General features: G+C 43.6%; 1 protein-coding gene across 1 annotated transcript in view; it reads left to right on the forward strand.

Annotated features, from left to right (window-relative positions):
* The window catches only part of LOC112112197 (tetratricopeptide repeat protein 39A), a 72,593-nt gene that overhangs the window by 32,161 nt on the left and 17,742 nt on the right, over positions 1-22,690 (forward strand). Inside the window, exons 4-11 of the mRNA XM_026651809.2 lie at positions 1,078-1,154; positions 5,227-5,294; positions 12,724-12,788; positions 13,841-13,940; positions 16,747-16,812; positions 19,931-20,039; positions 21,101-21,168; positions 21,260-21,319. Of these exons, the coding sequence (XP_026507594.1) occupies positions 1,078-1,154; positions 5,227-5,294; positions 12,724-12,788; positions 13,841-13,940; positions 16,747-16,812; positions 19,931-20,039; positions 21,101-21,168; positions 21,260-21,319 (613 nt within the window). The remainder of the gene's footprint in view (positions 1-1,077; positions 1,155-5,226; positions 5,295-12,723; positions 12,789-13,840; positions 13,941-16,746; positions 16,813-19,930; positions 20,040-21,100; positions 21,169-21,259; positions 21,320-22,690) is intronic.

Consider the following 22,690-nt stretch of genomic DNA (forward strand, 5'->3'; position numbering starts at 1 on the left):
ATGACACATTGTAGTCTCCCCTTTAATCAGTTCCTTATCCACCTTTCAATTTTCATATTGTTTCCCATCTTTTCCAATTTAACTAATAATTCCCCATGTGGAACCGTATCAAATGCCTTACTGAAATCAAAGTAAATTAAATCCACTAATCTAAAAAATCTGTTACCTTCTCAAAGAAGGTGATCAGGTTGGTTTGGCATGATCTGCCTTTTGTAAAACCATGTTGTATTTTGTCCCAATTACCATTGACCTCAATGTCCTTAACTACTTTCTCCTTTTTTTCCAAGACCTTGCATACTACAGATATCAAACTAACAGGCCTGTAGTTACCCGGATCACCCTTTTGTCCTTTCTTAAAAATAGGAACTATTCTCCAGTCATACGATACAACCCCTGAGTTTACAGATTCATTAAAAATTCTTGCTAATGGGCTTGCAATTTCATGTGCCAGTTCCTTTAATATTCTTGGATGAAGATTATCTGGGCCCCCCGATTTAGTCCCATTAAGCTGTTCGAGTTTGGCTTCTACCTCCGATGTGGTAATACACCTCTACCCCGATATAACGCGACCCGATATAACATGAATTCGGATATAACGCGGTAAAGCAGTGCTCCGGGGGGGCAGGGCTGCGCACTCCGGCAGATCAAAGCAAGTTCAATATAATGCGGTTTCACCTATAACGCAGTAAGATTTTTTTGGCTCCCGAGGACAGCATTATATCGGGGTAGAGGTGTATCTACCTCCATATCCTCATTCCCATTTGTCATCCTGCCATTATCCCTAAGCTCCTCAGCCTCATTAAAGACTGAGGCAAAGTAAATAATAAGAAGACTAGCAGCACAGGGAGCTCAGAATGCTCTGGGAGACTGATCATTAGCCGCATTTTCTACCTGTTCTGTTTCATGGCTCCGCATTTCTAGCGCAATTTAAACATAAAAGGTGAGATAACAGTTGGTGGATGCAAGCTGGAGTGGAGGTGTGTTTGTGGCAGTATGGAAAGCCAGCTAAATGGTATAGTTTTTCAATGATTCCCCTTCTTGTTCAGAATGACCAGACTTGTTTTTCTTTCCCATTAGGTTTAGGAAGAAATCGACTGTAGCTGATTCCTTTAACAGCCTTGTGCATAGACAAAATCTCGAACACTTTACTGAAGGTAAGGTTCCATCTGGCTCATGTAATGGTATTTTTTTTCTGTGCCTTTCACTGATGAGAATATGCAGGGCTAACTTTACAGATTCAATGGTGATGGTGGGTGTTGTTTGGGATCTTTTCAGACACTTACCACTGGATGCCTGTAGACTTTTGGGTGGAATTCAAGATGTTGGGTGTCACCTTTGGGAGAAATTGCCCCTCTCTGTGTGATATTGCCAAAGTGGGAATCAGTGGAGACTCTCGAACTGAAACAGCCTTGATTTAATTGAGAGGGACCCTCAAATCTTCTGCTTGAGCCTGTTAACCTCCAGACATGCTGCAAAGACAATCTTTTCTTTTATGCACTTGTGCATAGTGCAGGATGAGTCTTGGAGAGGATTAGTGATGGGCAGGGTTTCTGCTCTTTTGGGACCAGGAGAGGCCATTTGCTCCCATGAATGCATTTATTGAAAATGTATAAAATCTGAAATTTGCTAATCCCACTAGGCGCTGGTTCTCTGACATCAGTTTCATTACACAGTGTAATTCCAATTCCACGTAGCAATGTTCCAGTTCTAGCTTTGTTTGCATCTGGACAACTCAGTCCATGTAACTGTGTAATTGAATTTAAATGGTTATGTAATGCTCTATTAGATCTCTCTTTATTAAAAAACGGCCATTTCCTTGATAATAAAAACTGAATGTGTGCATACACAGTACACTATAATAACTCATCAAGGGCATGACGCACAATTGGACTAAATGAGATAGGGTCATGTGATTAAAAAGCTTAGCACTATTGCACAACATCTAGGAGGGAAATAATACTAAATTATTTTTGTCTCATGATCTTGTCCGTCACTTAGGGCTGGTCCACACTAAGCCCCCAGTTCGAACTAAGATACGCAACTTCAGCTACGTGAATAACGTAGCTGAAGTCGAAGTATCTTAGTTCGAACTTAAAGGTACTTACCGCGGGTCCACACGCGGCAGGCAGGCTCCCCCGTCGACTCCGCCTACTCCTCTCGTGGAGCAGGATTACCGGCGTCGACGGCGAGCACTTCCGGGATCGATTTATCGCATCTAGACAAGACGCGATAAATCGATCCCAGAAGATCGATTGCTTGACGCCGAACCAGCGGGTAAGTATAGACGTACCCCCAGATTGTATTTGGTCATGGAAACAAGAGTGTGTGTGTGTGTGTGTGTGTGTGTGTATTTCAGTCAGTGTAGACAGACCCTCGCAAAATAGTTTAATAATTTGCTGAACAGGATCTCATGACTATCAGAGGAATCAACTCTTAAGGATGGGAGGTGGAAAGTAATTACAGTATTGCCTACATGTGTAAAAATCATGAGTTAAGTATCAAAAAATCATGAGATGGGCATAAAAATAATGAAATTTACTAAATATTAATATTGGGATTCTTATTTGTCTTCTGGTGTCTGAGCCTTTAGAGTGCACTCAGATCAAGTTTTCAGACTTTTCTCTATAAGCACAAGAGCTAGAAACGTAATGAAAAAGAAACAAAAAAACCCTGACATTCCCACATGACTCCAGGAGCCTGGGCTTAAAATCCCTGCACCAAATATCACAGGACTCATAAATAAATCTAAAGAGTTGTCAAAACTGTAATACTGCATAAAACAAGCTGAACGTGATCTCTGAAGGAAATACAGTAAGGAGACTCAGCCTTGGGTTGGACTACATTTAACATGTGGCTTGTGTTGTATAGAGCTACGTATGTTGGACCATGCATTCAATTAAAGTAAGATTGTAGTATTCAGTGATCCATTTCCAAAAACTAAACCAGCATTTCAGATCTTTGGGCCCTTCTTGTATAAGATCCAGTTACCCAGCATTCAGATGTGGTATTTTCTTTCTTTCTTTGTATTAATTCTATTTGCTAGGGGGTTGGTTCAAGAGCTTAAAGTGGGCACAACCCACATGTTCATTCTGGAGCCACAGTTGTTTTTATCTTTTGTGACCATCCTCTGTCCAGTTGCTGTTGTGCATCATTATAGCCTCCTGCCTGATGTGGGAGGGGCACAAAATAAAGCTCTTCCCTCAAGACCTCCGTTAATGCCACCCAACTAATCTGTTGATTGATGCAGGGCTGACCTATGTGCTTTGCATCTCAGGACGGAAAATGTTTTTGGCTGCCCCACAAGTAGCTGAGTGTGTGTGTGGGGGAAACAAAACAAAAGAAACCCCCCAAAACAAAATTGCTGAGTGATGTGGCCCCTTCCCGCCCCCTCCATCTGTTGATCTGGTGCCCCTGGAAGTTGGTGCTCAGGACGACTTCCCTGAATAGAGGGAAGTGCTTAGGAGTGGTTCACACATCTCTTCCCCAGCTCCTGTTTCTTAATCATGTAAAGCACGGGCAAGTATAGATCACACAAAATAATAAACATCTGAAACTGCAATATCCCTCACTTTCTATTTCACCCTTCCCTTGGGAGCCGTGGTTCTAGGAAGGCAGGCAGGGAGGGTGTCCCCTGCCTCCTGCCGGCTGTTACATGGGTGAGTGGTCGCTCCCGCATGAACTGGAGAACATGGCTGGCCGCTAAGCAGACTAGCCTCTACCCTTTTAAAAACCTTCAGTGCCCTGTGTCAGGTCACACCTTTGCCAGTTCCCCACATGAGCCCAAACTCCTGTCTGATGACTTTGATGCCAAAGTGACTTGCCCCCTGCTAAACTAGTTTTCCTGGGCAGGGGATCATTCTTTTGTCTAATGTGAATAGATTTCCAATGATTGGGTATCCTCTATTGTTGTCCTTTTGTTACCAGCCTTCGGAATTTTCAACCCAACACGGAGGCAAACAGCATAGAGAAGGCAAAAGGCTGCATATTCAGAATGGAGTGTGCAGCTTGACATAGGCACACAGGGTTCATAATCTCATACAGAATTCATAAATCATACATATTCCCTATTCAGTACAGGAGTGTCAGAACCAGGATTAGAATTCAGGTGGGACAAAGCATAAGAACGGCCGTACTGGGTCAGACCAAAGGTCCATCTAGCCCAGTATCCTGTCTACGGACAGTGGCCAATGCCAGGTGTCCCAGAGGGAGTGAACCTAACAGGTAATGATCAAGTGATCTCTCTCCTGCCACCCATCTCCACCCTCTGACAAACAGAGGCTAGGGACACCATTCCTTACCCATCCTGGCTAATAGCCATTAATGGACTTAACCTCAATGAATGTATCTAGTTCTCTTTTAAACCCTGTTCTAGTCCTAGCCTTCACAACCTCCTCAGGCAACGAGTTCCACAGGTTGACTGTGCGCTGTGTGAAGAAGAACTTCCTTTTATTTGTTTTTAAACCTGCTGCCCATTAATTTCATTTGGTGGCCCCTAGTTCTTATATTATGGGAACAAGTAAATAACTTTTCCTTATTCACTTTCTCCACACCACTCATGATTTTATAGACCTCTATCATATCCCCCCCTTAGTCTCCTCTTTTCCAAGCTGAAAAGTCCTAGCCTCTTTAATCTCTCCTCATTTGGGACCCTTTCCAAACCCAAGCTTGCTTGTGCCATCTTGCCAAAGTGCCTCTCCTTGGCTTGGAGGTAACTCTTCTAGAGTGAGACAATAGACTGGTCTCCATGCCCATTTGGGTCCCCGTTCAGCAAAGCACTTAAATACATGCTTGACCTTCAGTATGTGACTTATCCCATCTCTATGCAGTATAGCACTTTAGTTTAAATGCCTCGGTGGATAGGGATGGGATGATTTAAATGCTTAAAATTAAATACTTGCTTTGTTGAATAGAGCCTTCATCATTATTTCTCTGCTGAGACTGCTACAATTTCTGGTGATAATCATTGCATTCTAGACCCCGCTCTGCCAAGATCTGGGCTGAGACCCCCACCGAGCAGCCACTTGGTAACAATTTTGTGTCACTATCACTTGGGGTTAATTCAACAACCTGGAAGAAACAAAGTCTGATCAGATTTTCTTTTTGAGGTTTTCTCACCCTTTGCATTTATTGTATTCTGTTTTCCTATTTGGGGGTATAATACTACTTTAATTAATCTGTTGTCTGATTGTGTCTTTTCCCTCTCCCACCCCCACCCTTTCACACTAGAGGAAATTCATGCAGAAATTTGCTATGCTGAATGCTTGCTTCAGAGAGCGGCTCTCACATTCCTGCAGGTACAGTACCACCCGTTATGGCTGTTTCATGAAAGCAGGAGGGGAACAGGAGGTTTTGGAAATCAATTGTATACAGATGGAAATCTTTATGTGGGACATTAAAGTGCACATTTTCATACACCCATGCAAGTGACCCAGGTCAAGTCTACTGGACCAAGTCTCTGGGCCCACATCCTCCAGTGGTTCTCAAACTATTGTACTGGTGACCCCGTTCACATAGCAAGCCTCTGAGTGCGACCCCCCCTTATAAATTAAAAACACTTGTTTATATATTTAACACCATTATAAATGCAGGAGGCAAAGCGGGGCTTGGGGTGGAGGCTGACCGCTCGCGACCCCCCTCCCCGTAATAACCTCCTGACCCCCAGTTTGAGAACCCCCACTTCAGGGTATTTAGGCACCTAACATCCATTGAAATTAGTAGGAATTAGGTGCCTAAGACGTGGGCCTTACTTCTTGGTCTCAGAGTGCTGTGGAGGCAGCTGCAGTCCGTGTGGGGGGGAACACTTTGCAGCTCTCTCTAGCACCCCCTCTGCATGACTTAGGAGTGATGTTGATGTACTTGGAAAGGAGTTGTCCTCACATTCTTCGGCTGGGTGGAAGGTCCCTTCAGTAAGCGTGGCAAGTGTATGAATGGGGGTGGGATAGCATGGAAGAGAAACAAAGGTCATTGGAGTTGTAACATGCAGAGGAACTTGTTCCTCTGCTTCTCCCCAAATCCAATGAGTAATCAAAGGGCTGGTCTACACTGGAGGGTGGAGGGGGGGTGGATGTAAGATACGCAACTTCAGCTACGGGAATAGCGTAGCTGAAGTCGACGTATCTTATTTCGACTTACCTCGGGTCCTCATGGTGCGGGATCGACGGCTGCAGCTCCCCTGTCGACTCCGCTACCGCTGCTCGCCCTGGTGGAGTTCTGGAGTCGACGTGAGCGTGTTCGGGGATCGATATATTACATCTAGATAAGACGTGCTATATCGATCCCCGATAGATCGATTACTACCCGCCAATTCAGCGGGTAGTCTGGACGTACCCAAAGTAATGAATCTACATTAACAAGGTTGTTCGTTGTTGTTGTTCTTGAAGGGCTGTCGCCCCTGGACGTTCCACTGATTGTTGTTACTAGTTAGTGCTGAATTGTGTTATGGGAGAAAAAGCGTTGCCTCTCTCTTTCTCCGTGTAGCTTCTGGTGTCTTCTGTTTAGAGTGTAAAAGCTGGGCTTGCCCCAGGAGCTAATATCGGCAGCTCTCAGCTGAACTTCAGTCTGTGGTTAAAGCAGGTGAATGAGAGTTGCAATTCTTAATTTCTATTCCTGACTCAGGGCTAGTCTACACTGACAATGCTAAAGCGCTGCCATGGCAGCGCTTTAACGTGGCTTGTGTAGTCACGGCAGAGCTCTGGGAGAGAGCTCTTCTAGCGCTCTAAAAAACCGCCTCCCCGAGAGGCGCCGCTCCCAGTGCTAGTGCACTGTTGACACTGGCGCTTTACAGCGCTGAAACTTGCTGTGGTCAGGGGCATGTTTTTTCACACCCCTGAGCGAGAAAGTTGCAGCACTGTAAAGTGCCAGTGTAGACAAGCCCTCAGTTGCATCTCATGGTGTGGCGGACAAGTCACTTAACCTCTCTGCCTCCCCATCTGTGAAGAGGAGATAATCAAATTTACCAGCTTTGTAAACTGATTTGATATCTGTGGCTGAAAGGCACTACATAGTGCTGGTAGTGTTCTTAGTATCTTAGGAACGGGACATTTACGGCAGCGATGTTGGCCTTAACTGGTATGTTTCTTTTTAAAACCATTCATGCATTAGAGAAAGGGCATAACTTCTGCCTCCTCTGCATAAAGAAGGCCCTGTTCATGTGCTCCCTCTTCTCACAACATGTCTGTACAGCGTTGCTTAGGCTGGGATGCACAAGACATCATTCATTTTCTGTTTTACGGTAGCTTTTTAATTTCTCATGGAGGCAAGAACTAGTTTTAAAAATTAAATGAAGGTGCTTTACCTCTTATACTTACTAAGAGTTTTTAAAGTGGTTACTTTAGATGCTTAATGAAGATTACCAAAACACTGTAAAAAGCCACTTTGCCCTTTTCCCAGGAAGTACAAACTACAGTGAAAGCTTTGTTATCTGGTATGTTGGGGAGATGGGGGCTGCCAGTTAGCCAAAAATTCTGGTTAACTAAGAGTTGTACTTACCAATGGAGGGGAGGGAGTTTGGGTGCGGGAGGGGGCTCAGGGCTGGGAGTTGGGGCATGGGGTGTAGCTCTGGGAGAGAGTTTGGGTGCAGGCCAGGGCTCAGGGCAGGGAGTTGGGGCGTGGGAGGGGTTTCGGGGTGCCAGATGTGGGCGGCACTCACCTCGGCAGCTCCCTGCAAGCGGCGACATGTCCCTGCTGCTCCTAGGTGGATATGCGGCCAGGTGGTTCTGCGTGCTGCCTCTGTCCACAGGCACTGCCCCTGCAGCTCCCATTGGCCATGGTTCCCAGCCAATGTGAGCTGCGGAGCCAGCACTCAGGGCAGGGGCAGCGCATGGAGTCCCGTGGCCATTCCTCCACCTAGGAGCAGCAGGGACATGTCATCGCTTTTGGGGAGCCACGAAGAGCCAGGTAGGGAGCCTGCCGGCCCCGCGCCAACTGGACTTTTAATGGCCCGGTGTGCGGTGCTGACTGGAGCCACCAGGGTCCCTTTTCAACCAGGTGTTCCGGTTGAAAACCGGACACCTGGCAACCCTATGAAGATTTATATTGGGAGATATCAGAAATGCCGGTTTCTAGAGCTTTCCAGTTGGTAAAGTGCCGGATAACACACATTTTACTGTATTGACAGTTCAAAGGCTTTTGGTTCATAGCATTTGTTTCTTTCTATGATAGAATATTCTATCTACTGAATTCAGGTGAAATACATAGAGCATGGATGCCACTCAGCAACTGCTTTCTCAAATCCGCCTCAGGGTTTCCCTAGGAGATTGATATTCAGGCATCTCTTGTAGCATTGATTCTTTTCATTCTTAGCAATGACCTTTCTGTGACCTTTCTGAATTTCTGGGCTGAAACTGAAGTAAATGTCCTGTTTCTGAAACCTTCCCCCAGCCACTAAACAGAAAGCAGCCTTTAAACTAGTATGTATGATGCCCTGTGGAACCCTCCAGTTGAATGATGGAAATAAACATTTGCTCTATGGAACAAAAGTAAACAGGGTCACATTGTTCTGTAAGCATTTGCTGCACCATGATTTGGATTAAACTCTCTGGGGACATATTATCATACCAGGAGTGACACTCTCATTTATACTGCACAGCTTCTCTCTCATCCATCGCTAATGGATAATGCCCCTCACTGTGGAATTTGCAGGTGGTTCAGTGTTGTTGATGGAGGCTCTGGGACTAAGCCCTGCCCTTCAGCGCAGGCTACCAGATTTTCTGCCCCCAGGAGCAGACCAAGTTGGCAGTTCAGTTTCTTCTAGCCATTTTGTTTTCTAACTTTAATTTCTATTTATTTTTGTGCGGTAGTGACTTCATTTCAGCATCTAGCTCCTCTTTCCCTCTCCTGAGGTGAAGAATCTCTGGAGTATAGACGCTCTCACCCTCTGGTTTCTCTGGCACAGTACCTCTGAAGTGAGCTCCCTCTGCCCTTCACTGCAGCAGCAGACACAGAGTCAAGTGTGTGAGTTGTTATAGGCAGCTTCTCAGGAGCCTCAGTGGGCCTGGTATACCCACTGACCCTTGTGCTGCCAGAACATGAGCTTTGAGTTGGAGAGACCTGTAGGGCCTTGACCGCCTCCTGAAATCTCTACTCCCCTGTGGAAGGCTTCATACCCATTCATGGACAACGTGCCAATTGGTACCCTGTCGAGAGAAATGGACCAATTCATAATATGCCAGCTGCTGGAAAGGATACATACCCACCGGTGGCTCAAAAATCGAGAAGAACTTTTTGAACCCAGTGCAGAGAATTGCTCACCCATGGGTCAAAACTACTTGGCTCTGGCCATAATTTTCCTATCATGGTAAAGATTTGCAAAGATCCAAAACATCATTGTATCATTCATTTCCTGGCAGTGGTCATCTCTAGCCAATTGGCACCAGCAATCCTACCTGTAGGAGATAAGTACTGGCTTCATCTCTGAATGAGATTTTTCAAAATGCACCCTCCAGATATTTCTTTAAGGACATGGAACCATTTACTGGGTACAATACAAAATTAGATGTCCCTCTAAGATCACCTTCGAAAGTCCATTTGTGGGCAGGTAAGTACAACCAACATGCTCAAGCAAGCCTCTCAAGGTGGAGTGCATACATGGATGACAAATTGTCAAAAATTTAGAATCCACATTCATTTAATTCACTTAGATACACCACTGACAGAGTTGTCAGAGTGAAAACATATACACATGACTGCATAGTTCAGACCAGTGGTCCATTTAGTCCAGTATCTCATCTATAATTGTGGCCAGAACCAGCTGTTTCAAAAGAGGGTGCAAGAAACCACATTGTGGACAATGATGGTGCTCATAGGGGAAGTTTCCTGCTACCTCCCATGTAAATGTTTGTTTAGGATTGAAGCATCAGTGTCTATATCCCTTTCAAAAATAAGGAGTAGCCCGGGGTCAAAGCTCCTCTGTCCAGGATATTCTTTCCATTGGCACAGAGAAGAATCTGCTACCTTTCAAGACAGGTTGCATAAAGGATACAGAAAAGAGGGAAAGGGTCTCCCCATAGTCCTCCAATGACCCAAAGGCACTCTGAACTTGATAGACAGCCCCGGAACCTCCATTGCACCTGCAGAAAACACCAGGCCTCTTTAAGCAGGGACTCCTTCATCCAGACCTGGACCACCTACAGTTACAGCCTGGACATTGGAAGAGAAAGTGTAATTCAGCGGGGATTTTCCGTTAGCCTCATTGAGAAATTTTGATATCCAGAGAGAACTCAACAAGGAAATTTCACTCCTTGATCTGGTCACATTACATTTCTGGTGTGAAGGGAAACAGAAAGCATTTTGGGAAACACTGTCCTTTTTTTTGTACAGTGCCCAGCACAATGGGGCCCAGGCCCAGATGTTGCCATAATACAAATAATAATCATAGAACTGTAGGGATGGAAGGGACCTCAAAAGGTCATCAAGTCAAGCCCCCTGTGCTGAGGCAGGACCAAGTAAAACTAGACCATCCCTGACAGGTGTTTGTCCAACCTGTACTTCAAAACCTCCGATGAAGGGGATTCTACAGTCTCCCTTGGAAGAATATTCCAGAGCTTACCTACCCCTACAGTCCTATTTTCACTGGATATGGAGAATAATTGATTGCTGTCCTCTTTGTAACAGCCCTTAATATATTTGAAAACTATTACCAGGTCCCCGCTCAGTCTTCTTTTCTCAGGACTAAACATGTCTAGTTTATTAACCTTTCCTCATGGGTCAGGTTTTCTAAACCTTGTATCATTGTTGCTGCTCTCCTCTGGACTCTCTCAAATTTGTCCACATCTTTTCTAAAGTGTGGCACCCAGAATTAGATTCAGTACTCCAGCTGAGGCCTCACCGGCGATGAGCCGAGCAAGACAACTATAAAATTCTGTTGATATCGGCTACACTAGAGGTTCTCCAGAATGGTTGATGGGAGTCCTACACAACCAAGCACCGTAGAAAAGTGGGAACCAGCCCTAGCAACATTCTTTAAAAAGGCACGTCGGACTCCCCACCTGAGCATCAGATGTCAAGATTAATCAGGACGACAGATTAGACAAGCCTGTGTCTGGCTTTTCCAATCACTATTGCCTCTGAAAAGCAGGTTTTTGAATTCGTTTCTCTATCTATACAAGAGCCACACTGCTATTGTCATGAAAAAAATGCTATAGCTCCAGAAACTTTTCAGTTCGATGTAAATTCTTCTTTCCATGGTTCCTAGGAAATAGCTCTCCCACCTTTTTATTCCAATCCTTGGGAAGGTTGAGACATAAATGGGCATTCCTAGCATTCTAAAGATATATCTCAAGTATATTGAGGACACACACAGAGTTCATCTCATTCCCTCCAAAATTCACTGCCTTCAGACCTCAAAGTTGCAGCAGACAAGATATTAAAATCCCACAGCAGTTGGCGTACTAGGCATCTGGAAAACTATTTATGGAGTAGGAATCCCCCAAAGTGCATGAGCTTCATCTGAGGAAGTTTTGCAAAATAAGTTTCCATTCTTGTGCAGACACGTCCTTTGGTAGAAAGGTTCCCTACTGGACTGGCTCCTTTAAATTACAAAATTCTTGCTTTTAAAGGTGGGGCAAGGGAGATAATTTCCATTCCTGACTAGTATTCTACTATAATAATTACAACTCTGCTTATCCTCCCCCACCACTTCTTTGATTCACTGCTCGTTATTTTCCATTAATGATGAATGTGGAGAGAAGCTGTGCAGCAGAATGAAAAATTTCTTGCCTGATAATTTTCTTCCTGTTAGCAGCTTCTCCCCTCATTCAGACCACCCGGGTAATCTGGTAAATGACTGGAATACAGTTGGTAACAAATTGATTTTTTTCTCTAAAGGGAGACTTAAACATAAATGTAATTCATATATTCTATCAAGCTGTTGTCTTGATGCTAATATTGGATTCCTGGAGTGTTTCTTCAGCTTTTTGAAGCACTCTTTTGCTGGCCTGAGTTGAAGGGCAGGGCTTAGTCCTGGAGCCTGCAGCAACATTGGCTTGCCTCCGTATTCCACAGGTGGGGGGCATTACCCATTAGTGATGAATGAGGAAAGAAGCTACTAACAGAAAATTATAAAGCGGTTTCTCATCTGTTGAGTCATAATTCTTAACTCAAAGGCCCTACATATTTTATCTTGCAGATTCCATGTTTCTTATATTTTGTAATGCAATATCTGAGCATTTGTTACATTGCTTTTTATGGCTGTGCTACACACTTACCATTAACATATTAACACTCAGTAGCAAAAAGAGAGCACATCCAACGTACCTTGTGTTTTTCATGAACCCAAATTGCATCCTGCAGGATCTGGTGCAGGCAGTCAGCTGTTTGTAGCGGGTGCTGAGCCAGGGAATGTGTGAATCTTAACCGTGCTGAAGGACAAATGATTCAAAGCTCGTTGCGTTCTTTTAAAACAGCCACAGCTGTTTGTACTATAGGTGCCACTTTTTGCTAACAGCAACAAGGGACAATGTGGCTCTATTCCTGTGGTCATTAATGTGGACTAAAGATCCACAGCTCAGAGTTAAAGCAACTAAACACAGAAAGCATGAAAAAAAATGATATTTTAGGACAGTAAAAACAAAAATTAGAAAAGAAATCCTAAGTCTTAGCCATTTACTGCTCCATAGAGACTCATCCTGTCTGATTCATCTTAAATTGTTTTACTCACATCTATTAATTTCCAGAAAGCAAATGCATTTTAAATTGCTCAGTGCTAATGTGTTTCCCTTCCACCAGGATGAGAACATGGTTAGCTTTATCAAAGGAGGCATCAAAGTCAGGAACAGTTATCAGACATATAGGTAAGTAGGCCTGAATTACTGTATTATTATCATACCAGATGCCCATCTGCAGTAAAAAGACTCTGGTGGGAGGGGGTGTCTCTCAGAATTAGCATTGTTGTTATTTATTTACTTAGGCACATAGTTATAGCTTACACAATCTTCAAAATCTAGGAGCATGAGTAATTTTCAACCCATGCAGATTGGGATACGTGGTCCCCCTCAGTTCACTCCTAGAGAACATGGATTTCATACTGATTGGTGGCTAGCAAGTGAGCCACATCCACATGCAGATGCTGTTTATGTCAAACCTCCTCCCTCAGTCCTAAAACCAATCAAACAAAAACATCTTGAGTAGCTTTCAACTTGTCAGACAACTTGTTTCCTCTGTACTGTTCTATGCACATGCTGCCTTATGTTTTCCGCCTGAATAACTTTATTTAGATTATGGAAAAAACAGCCAGGCAAATAAGAACAAAAGCAAAGTCACTCACAGAGCTCAGTGTGTCCTCTGTAACATGCTGCATCATCCTGCCACACAATAGTGCAGACAGCTCTCCTAGAAATGTTAAAGGGATATGGAATTCTCCTTTTTAAAGCACTCATGACAGTAGAGAGTGCAAGTTCATAGGTCCATCGTTCGAAAGATGACCATGTAAGTCTACCAAGCTGGCTTCTCTCTCCATTTTTGCAAATACAAGAGATGTTCTCCTTAGTTCATGTACACATAAATCCCGGTATATTTCCTGTTGTTTGCATGGTAAAGAATTTGCCCTTCACATGTTCAGTCATGGCATGCTTGCTTAGACGCCTGGTTTGTTAAAGTTTTGCACATGTGGAAAGAAACTGTTCTCTACTGTACTAATGAATAGAAAAAAGAAATGAGACCTTTTACCACTTCCATGGTTAACAATAGCTTCTGGCTACTTTCATCTATCTAGATTAGATGAGACTTCAGAGTTACGACTATAATTGTTATATTTCAAAATGACTGGTCAGCTTTCATACTGAATTGGGCTAAATATTTACCCGGTCATCCATGTATTCTGTAATGTTATCTTCTGTATTGTTAGGGAACTGGACAGTCTTATACAGTCTCCAAACTATGTTAAAGGAAAGAACTATCTCCACTTTGAAGGAGGCGTAAAGCTTGGTGTTGGAGCTTTCAACCTGGTATGTAAAAGAAGTCTTCACTAAGGCCCCACTGCTGTAAACACTTACAGACATGCTTAACTTAAACACCTGCGTTCTACTGAGTTTAATGGAACTGCTCACGTTTGAAGTTAGAAGCGTGCAAGTATTTGCCGCGTCCGGCCCTCTGCTGGTTTACAGCATCTGCAGATACTAACATGATTAAGAAAGATCAAGGGTGAACATACTACACGTAAAAGAGAAATAGAGAGGAACTGCTATGGCCATGATCCTAGAGTTCACTGGGTGCAAGCACTCCTTTGCATTTGCATGGAGCTCTGCTGACTTCAAGGAGTCTCTGCATGAGAGCAAGCGTCTGCCCGTCCAACGTTCATTGTAGGATTTGGGCCTGTGTTAGTACTTACTGTGGTCAGGACAAAGTAGCATGCTGTGCCACTTGAGTAACCTGAGCTGTGATCAGTAATTCGACTGTGGAAAGAGCTGATCGCAGTTCAGTCTTCACCTGACAGCTCCCTGCATGTTTACAATACCTAAAGCTTACAGAAGATGTGTCTGAGACCCCTCTGTGATTGAACTGAAGTACACTGCCTTTGATATGGAATCCTGCAGGCAAAAGGCACCATCCCCAGTCACTGCCACTTCTCCCAGCCAGGGATGGCAAATCAGTTTGACTGAAATAAGAACTAACCAGAACCTAATCTGAACAATTTTTAAAGTTCATAAGCTTAAATTGACTTCTTTGGAGGGGCGGAGGTGGGCAGTGAGGGGAGGTTGGTATGCAGGTGTCTGATTATTTTTGTGCACTTTTCTATGTCTTGGTTTCATCCCACATCAGAAGTGAAAGTACCAGTATGCTGTGAGAGAGAGGATGCTTTTACTGGTGGTATTTTTAAACAGTAACAAGTAAGATTTGGATGTAATGGCTTGTTAGGCCAGTCCACCCTAAGCAGGTCCTGGGAATGCCATAGCCTGCTGGCATGGTAGGAAGAAGCATCAGTGCTTTCACCCTAGTCCACTGCTCAGATTTGAAATCAGAATGTTCCTTCTCCTAGACAGACTTGCCTAAAGAGGCTTAGCGAGCCCTGTCTGCCCAGGGTTGAAATCAGAATTTCTTTCCTGCTAGATTCAGTTAATTCATAGCATGTTATTCCATAATATTTGGTGCAACACTTCTGGATTGGGGTAACAGACATCAGAAGGCAGGAGACAGTAGAGAGAGAGTTCTTTGAAAGCTGGCAGGTGTAAAGGGGAATTTATTTTAAGACAAATGAAGTTAGAAGGAGAGAAGGATCTGAGATCAAAGGGTTTGACTATAATCTAAAAGATTACAATGGTGGGGACACTGCAGAAGGGAAACAGATGATAGAATGCCAAGGAAAATAATGCAAAAGCAGCAAAGGTCAGTCAGTCCTAGACGCTGGCTACCAACTAGATGGCAGGATCATATGCAGCAACATGACCAGGTGGCACTTAATGGAGGAACAAGCTAAGGACAGGAATAAATATCAATGCTGTACTGCTCCCCAGATGCTTTGGGATGAGAAGCTGATTTCTAAACTGGCCAGAAGCAGGAGTACCAGATAGTTTGTGCGCAAGTCTGATTTTGATTCTGCGTGTGTTCAGCCCCGTGCTCAGAAAAGCTTTACGTAAACTGTGACTATCAACAGTTAGAAACCAAGTCGCAGCAGACGCAATCTGATTATGCATGAATTGTTCTCATACTTCTTAAAAAAGTATAGCTGATTATTTCCGCAGCATCTCCTTTAGTGTGTTCTTTTAGTGTCTCTCCCTCCCATAATGCATAGGCATGACTCCCATTAAAACAATAAGAAGAAAGAATGCAAACTAAAATGGTGGTTATTACTATTAATATTGCCTTACTGGCTATCATAATACTGGGACCCCAGTTTATTTGATATACTTTATAAATGCAGCTCAGATGTTCTCTGTCACTTTTTTCCCCAGAAGCATAGTTCCTTCTCTTTTTTTTTAAAAAAAGGGGATAATTTTTATTTTTTTTTAGCACTGACTGTTTTAAACTTGCCTTTCAATTGTTAACAGCAAAAGCAACATTATGTAAATATTTGAAAATCTCATTGATTTACACTCCACTTGGTTCAAATGCTACTGTAAACATTTCATTGTTTAGTTGTAGGAGTTAGTATTTACTATACAGGCAGTTGCATAACAAGAACTGAATCCGTGTCAAATGTGTGTTCCTTTTGTATACAGTACTTTAATATAGGGGTAGTATCAGTTTTCCTATTTTATAAACTGGTGGCCTAATCCGGAGTTCAATGAGATTACTTAGAGTAATAAGAACTATACCCAGTAGTAAGTGTCTGTACGATCAGATTCGTGGTTGGTTGGTTTGTTCTGACACAAGGACCTGTTTCTTGGAACAGTGTAGTGGACTCCAAAAACTGATCCATGTAACACATAGATAGCGAGTATCCTGCTTGATGGATCTGGCAGACATTTAATTTCTGTAGTTCCCATCGAAATAATCATTAAAGCGCTGCAAAATGCAGCAACCAGTGTTGTCCGGAGTTGCTGTTAGTTTTACCTAGGAAACAGGGGTTTACATATTTACTGTGATACTGAGGCTGATACAGTTCTGTTTAATCCTTGAGGATACATGAGATACAACAAATAGCTGAGAGGCATATACATCTACACAAGAAGACTTGGGGGTACATAATTAGGCTTTTAATGATTTTATTGATTGCCTTTGGGGTTTGGAAAGGTCATATCCGACATCCTGGGGTTGAGAGAGAGGAGAATACCAATTCCAATTACTGCTCAGCTTATTTGTTTCTTTCCACAGACATTGTCCATGTTCCCAACACGGATTCTACGATTACTGGAGTTTGTTGGGTTTTCTGGAAGCAAGGTAAATATCACTCATTTGATAAGATTGTAATAAATGTGGCTGATACATTACAGCCGGAATCTGATTCCCCACCCCACCATTCTAACATTCTTTGAAATGTGAGTATTGCAGGGGGGTTTTTTATCACTGGAGCTGACGTTACTGCTGCTCAAGGATTTTTTTCTTGGTCTTTTTAAAAAATAAAAAAAAAATTGTAAATATTTTAAAATTGAGGACAGTGACATGATGTTTGGAAAATACAAGAAAGATAAGAAGCAACAGTTCAAAGTATAATATTGAGATTATTATTATTTATTTATTGGATTGCAATAGTGCTTAGAAGCGCTATTTGTAGTTGATATTGAGTTAATTTAATTGGTCGGGACGCGGGACAAAGAAGCAAATATCGGGACAGTCCCGATAAAATCGGGACGTCTGGTCACCCTAGTCTTAAATGCAGTTTGGCAATGGGTCAAAAGGCAGAATTATTGACATAGAAGGCAGGAAATTAGACTGATGGGGTCAACTTGGAAGGATATTTGTGCCAAATCAGTTGTGCTGAGTATCAGTTTTGACGTATGTCTTAATTTGTAATTGAGTTACCATTTCCCCCACTAGAAATCCTCTTATCTGGCATTTTCCGCTCTTCTGCAAACACTAAGCCAAAGTTAACTCCAAAGTGATCTTGCATAACACATTCAAGTGCTGTCTGCTTTGTGCCCAATTTAATTAATCAATTATGTAGATAAGCTAATGGTAATATCCATCCTATTTGATAAGCTTGTGGTCACATGGCCAAGTCATGAGACAAGAAAGGCAACTCTGTGTTTTGCTTTCTTTGTAAAGACCCTTAATTAAAAAAATGTGATTAAAAAGTTGTTTGAAGCTTTGTTGTAGCCATGTTGGTCCCAGGATCTGACACACACAAGATAGGTGAGATATCATCTTTTATTGGATCAGTTTCTGTTGGTGGAAGGGACAAGTTTTCGAGCTACACAGAGCTCTCTCTCGGGTCCCCAGTTGTTCAAGTAGTTTCACTTCAAGGAAGCAGATGTAGTTTAGTTAAACTCCCAGCTGAAATAGGAATAAGCCGTTGTGAGGTTTCTGAATGCTGCCCTTGTCCTCCCCACATTGCATGGTCTCTGTGCATCTGAGGAATCTCGAATAGCATTCAGATGGCTAGCAGCTAGAATTTAACTACTTGGATATTAGTTCTCTCTTTTATTTTGCTGACTTGGTAGGGAATCAATAGGGTATTGAATGTTGTATGCCCCACATAACATAGGGTCATAACATTTGCCATGTTGTCCTGTGTTTAATGTGTTGTTTAGCTATTTGGGGAATATGATTAAACAGATCTATATTTAAAAACAATCTATTGCCTGGACAGCTACATATATTGCACAGTAGCAACATTCCCTAAGATGGATTTTGTTTGGGAACACGTTCTCACTGTTTCTGGGTTGGTCGCTATCAGACAGGTCGTAGTTGTGATGTGCTTCTTCTCCTGCAGGGGGTAGCGTTAGTGTGCACAACATCAGTAATAACATGCTCTCTTAGTGGGTATGATCTGGTCTCCCTTAGTGGCTGACCTGACTCAGTGAGAATAGACCAGCTTTTTACTGACAATTTATGCAGTTACTTCTTTAGCTCAAGTGGTAGTGACTTGTGCTTTTGGGACTGAAGACCCCTTGGAGGTACACAGTGTCTTTCTATAAGCAACCTAGGTCCACTGGATATACGTTCTTCACAAACCCTCTGTTGGTTTTTACACTGGATCTTAAACAGGAAAGAAGTGGTTTGCAAGAAATAATGCAAGAGTTAATTTGGAAGAAGTTTTTTTGCAACACTCCTGGGTCTGTCATTTCCTGATATTGCTATTGTAGGCAAGTGCTGCAAGAGTAATTTTAAAATACTTTCTCTCTCTCTCTCCCCTACCATCTCACATACTTTATTATCATTAAGTATGTCCCTCAATGTCTCTGAGATATAGATGTATTACGGTGCTCAAATACCACAGTGACAATGGGCATTGTATAAAAACCTGAATAGAACAGAACAGTGTTATACAAGTAGTACAGATGAACAAACCTGAGGCACAGGGAGGCTAAATGAAGGTCAAGTAACAAGTCACTGTGAGGACTTAGTCTCCAGTATGCCAGTGTTCCTGTCCTCCAGTCTAAAGCGTTAACTTATATTATGCTGTGTTAATAGATTCATAGAGTTTAAGGCCCAAAGGGACCATTAGATCATCTAGTCTGACCTCCTGCATATCATAGGTCATGAAATTTCACCCCATTCATCTATATTGAGTCCAATAACTTGTTTGGCTAAATCATATATATTACATTGACAGTAACTGTTCATTTCACCCAGGGCCGGCTCCAGGCACCAGCCCACCAAGCTGGTGCTTGGGGCGGCACCTGGAGGGGGGCGGCGTGGCGCTCCGGCCCGAGATCGGGGCCGCGACTGGGCTCGCCGCCCTCCCCCCGGCGCTGCCTCGGGCTGCCGCGGAGAGCGGAGCCCCGCGGGGGCCCGCCCTCCCCCCCCCGGCGCTCTGGCCCCCGGGGGGGAGCGGGGCCCCCGGGGGGCCCGCCGCCCTCCCCCCGGCGCTCTGGCCGCCGGGGCTCCGCTCTCCCCAGCGGGGCTCGCCGCCCTCCCCTGCGGGGGGAGGGGGGGGCGGCGGGAGGCTTTTTTGCCTGGGGCGGGAAAAAAGCCAGAGCCGGCCCTGATTTCACCACTGTGATATGTGCCTAGATACATTGCATAGTGGTAACGTGTCAGTTGCATAGGTACTACAAAATTCTGTGTATTTTATTTTTCAGAAATGATGTTAGCTCTATTGGATGATACTGGTAACTCGTAAGCACTATTGCACTCTCAACTGCACAATTATCTGAATCTCTGCTCTGCCACATGATATTTTGCAAAAGTCAAGTGATAACTCCATTGGAAACTATTACCGTGTGTTCTCCTATAATAACTACATAAACAATTTATATCACTGCTGTAGATATACAGTGCAGTCCATGTGTTTGAGCTACCAGTATAGCTACAAATGATACTACAGATGTTAAAAGCAAAATAGCTTTGTAATTGCTTTACAAGACTTTGTCTTCCTTCTCTAATTTTTGCACAGGAGTATGGTCTGTTGCAGCTTCAAGAGGGAGCATTGATGTACAGCTTTAGGTCGGTGCTGTGTACCATGCTGCTGCTGTGCTATCATACCTTCATGACCTTTGTGTTAGGTAGGATTATTCACAGTAACCCTGTAATAGTCCTTCCATGTGATCCGTTATTGCTGGGAAACAAGGGGAAGAAGTGGTTACATTGCAAACCTGTTGGTGAATTGTTCATTCAAACCTGGACTGGACGGAGTTGGATAATTTGTGGTGGTTGATTTTTGCAATAACTGTCATCACTGTGGAAAGGGCTTTGTCCTTGAAGATGGAGGCTTGTGTAGGACATTTGGGAGGGGGACTTGAGGGGATAGCTGGGGTGTTGCCATAAGAAGAGGTCACAAGAACAAGTTATACTTCCTGAGGTCAAGTGAGTTGTTTTGGAAGTGTGTGTGTGGTTGTTGTTTTTTTTAAGTCCTTGTAAAAAGATTTGTTAAATCCTGTTTTCATGTTAATTTGTCACCCTGTCTTCTTGGGGTGACGTATTTCCCATTAAAATGATGCATTCACTCATGGCCTACCCCTAAAGCACTCTTTGACAAAGTCCCATTGGGCTAGGCCTAGGCAAATATACTACCAGTTTTTAGAATAATTGCTAAATGTATCTGAAAAAATGTGTCATTGGATACCTCAACTCTGGTCTCATAGCCCTTTGCAACTGCAAAAGCCATGCAGTGTGGCCCAGTAAAAACCTGGCCTATTCCAATGCCAGTCTTTATGGTTCTATGCTTTAAAAAGTTGCCATGGTGTTAGGAAATGGGGGGTGCCCCCGTGGCCATTCAGAAGCCAAGCAATGGACAGTCAGGATCTGATCCTGCCCACTTTCACTTTCTTTCTCTTTTTCTGTCTTGCACAGAATTGAGGATCCCAGGAGGTGGGGAGGGAGGGAGCAATGTCGCATGGAGATTTCTGCCAGCACAGAACCAGTTTGCCTTTATGGTGCCTCCATGTAAGCACAACTTCTTGGTGCCCTCTTCTGATCTGTCTGAAGTGGTGCAGGATGAGGGCCTATGTTTGGACCTAAATGCTACTGTATGGGAGAATTTATTTATTGTCCAGATGATGATTACTCAAGGCTATTGTTTCCGATTCCTTTTAATAATTTGCATTGTTTTACTCAACTAATCTAGGGACAGGGAAAGGAAACGTTGAAGAGGCAGAAAGGCTACTCAAGCCTTACTTGGCTCGCTATCCAAAAGTAAGATGAATCCTAATTTAGTTTAGTGTTTTTGTAGCTATAATGTATAAGCTGCATGAGAATTGTTCACGGTTGCTTTTGTTTATTACAGGGAGCCATATTCCTGTTTTTTGCGGGCAGGATAGAAACAATAAAAGGCAATATTGATACAGTAAGTAATCCTTTTCTCCTTGGAAAAGAACCTCCAAGAACAACGTTGCCCTATTAGTCATAAAGCCTGGCGAAGATTTTTTAAAATAGGAGCGTAGGTTGGGCTTCTAACCATATTTAGACACCCCAAAGCCAATTATCCTAAATTTTGGGCATGTCCACCTCCAATGCTGAACTTTTTGGCTGGGATCCATCTGTAAATTTGTAGTGCATAAATACAAAACAGGAATTTTATTCTGATGATTGCTTTGAATGGCTTGACCCACTGCTTTCAGTTAATTGAATTGAACAACATAAAATAACCATCTGTGATTTGTTTTAATGACTTGATTGGATCAGGGTTTAATCATTTGGGTTTGAAAGTTCTACCTTGAAAATGCCCAACTTCAAGCAAAACCCCTTTGAAATAATGTTTTTGCAACAGTCCTTTAAAGTGTTGCTGGGCCTCCATGCCGATGTGCAATCAAGAACCCCCATGATTGCTGTCCTGAAAAGGTCGCCAGAAGTATTGGCTCAGAATGGAGCACTCCAGTCAAACAGTAGCTGATTATATGTATCCTGAACAATGCAATTCCTGATTCAATTAAACTCAGCAGAAATTCCACCAGCTACAGCTGAGTGCTAGGGCTTGGCTACACTTGCGAGTTAAAGTGCATTAAAGCAGCCCCGGGCACCGTAGCTCACTACCTGTCCACACTGGCAAGGCACGTAGAGCGCTCCTGGTACTCCGCCTCGGTGAGAAGATTAACACTTGGTGCGTATTGGCTGAAATGCCAGTGTGAATGAGGTGTTGCATTACTGCACTCTGATCAGCCTCTGGAAACATCCCATAATCCCCTTAAGTCAAGTGGCCACTCTTGCCATTGTTTTGTAATAGCTGCAGGCATGCCAATATGCCCTTTGAAAGCTCTGTTTCTGACAGCCGGCATGCTTATCTGCTCCGAGACAAATCAACCATTAGTGTGGAATGCTGTGTGTGAGAGAGAGGGGCGGGGGGAGGGATAAGGGGGATCTGTTGCTGTCTGAACTTACAAGACAGCATGCTGACATGCTCTCAGCCCCCTAAAAACCCACTCTCTCTCCCCCGCCAGATACACACAACACACTCCCTGTCACACTCCACCCCACCCCCCTCATCTGAAAAGCACATTGCAGCCACTTGCATGCTGGGATATCTACCACAATGCACTGCTCTCTGTGGCCGTTGCAAGAGCTGCTAATGTGGCCATGCCAGTGCGCTTGCAGCTATCGGTGTGGACAGATTGCAGCACTTTCCCTACTGCGCTCTACGAAGGCTGGTTTAACTCTCAGCGCTCTACATCTGCAAGTGTAGCCAGGCCCCTAGTTGCAGAGCTGGTATCAAACTATGTGG

This window comes from Terrapene carolina, unplaced genomic scaffold (genome assembly GCF_002925995.2).
Source record: "Terrapene carolina triunguis isolate 2854851 unplaced genomic scaffold, T_m_triunguis-2.0 Scaffold103, whole genome shotgun sequence".
Taxonomy (NCBI): domain Eukaryota; kingdom Metazoa; phylum Chordata; order Testudines; family Emydidae; genus Terrapene; species Terrapene triunguis.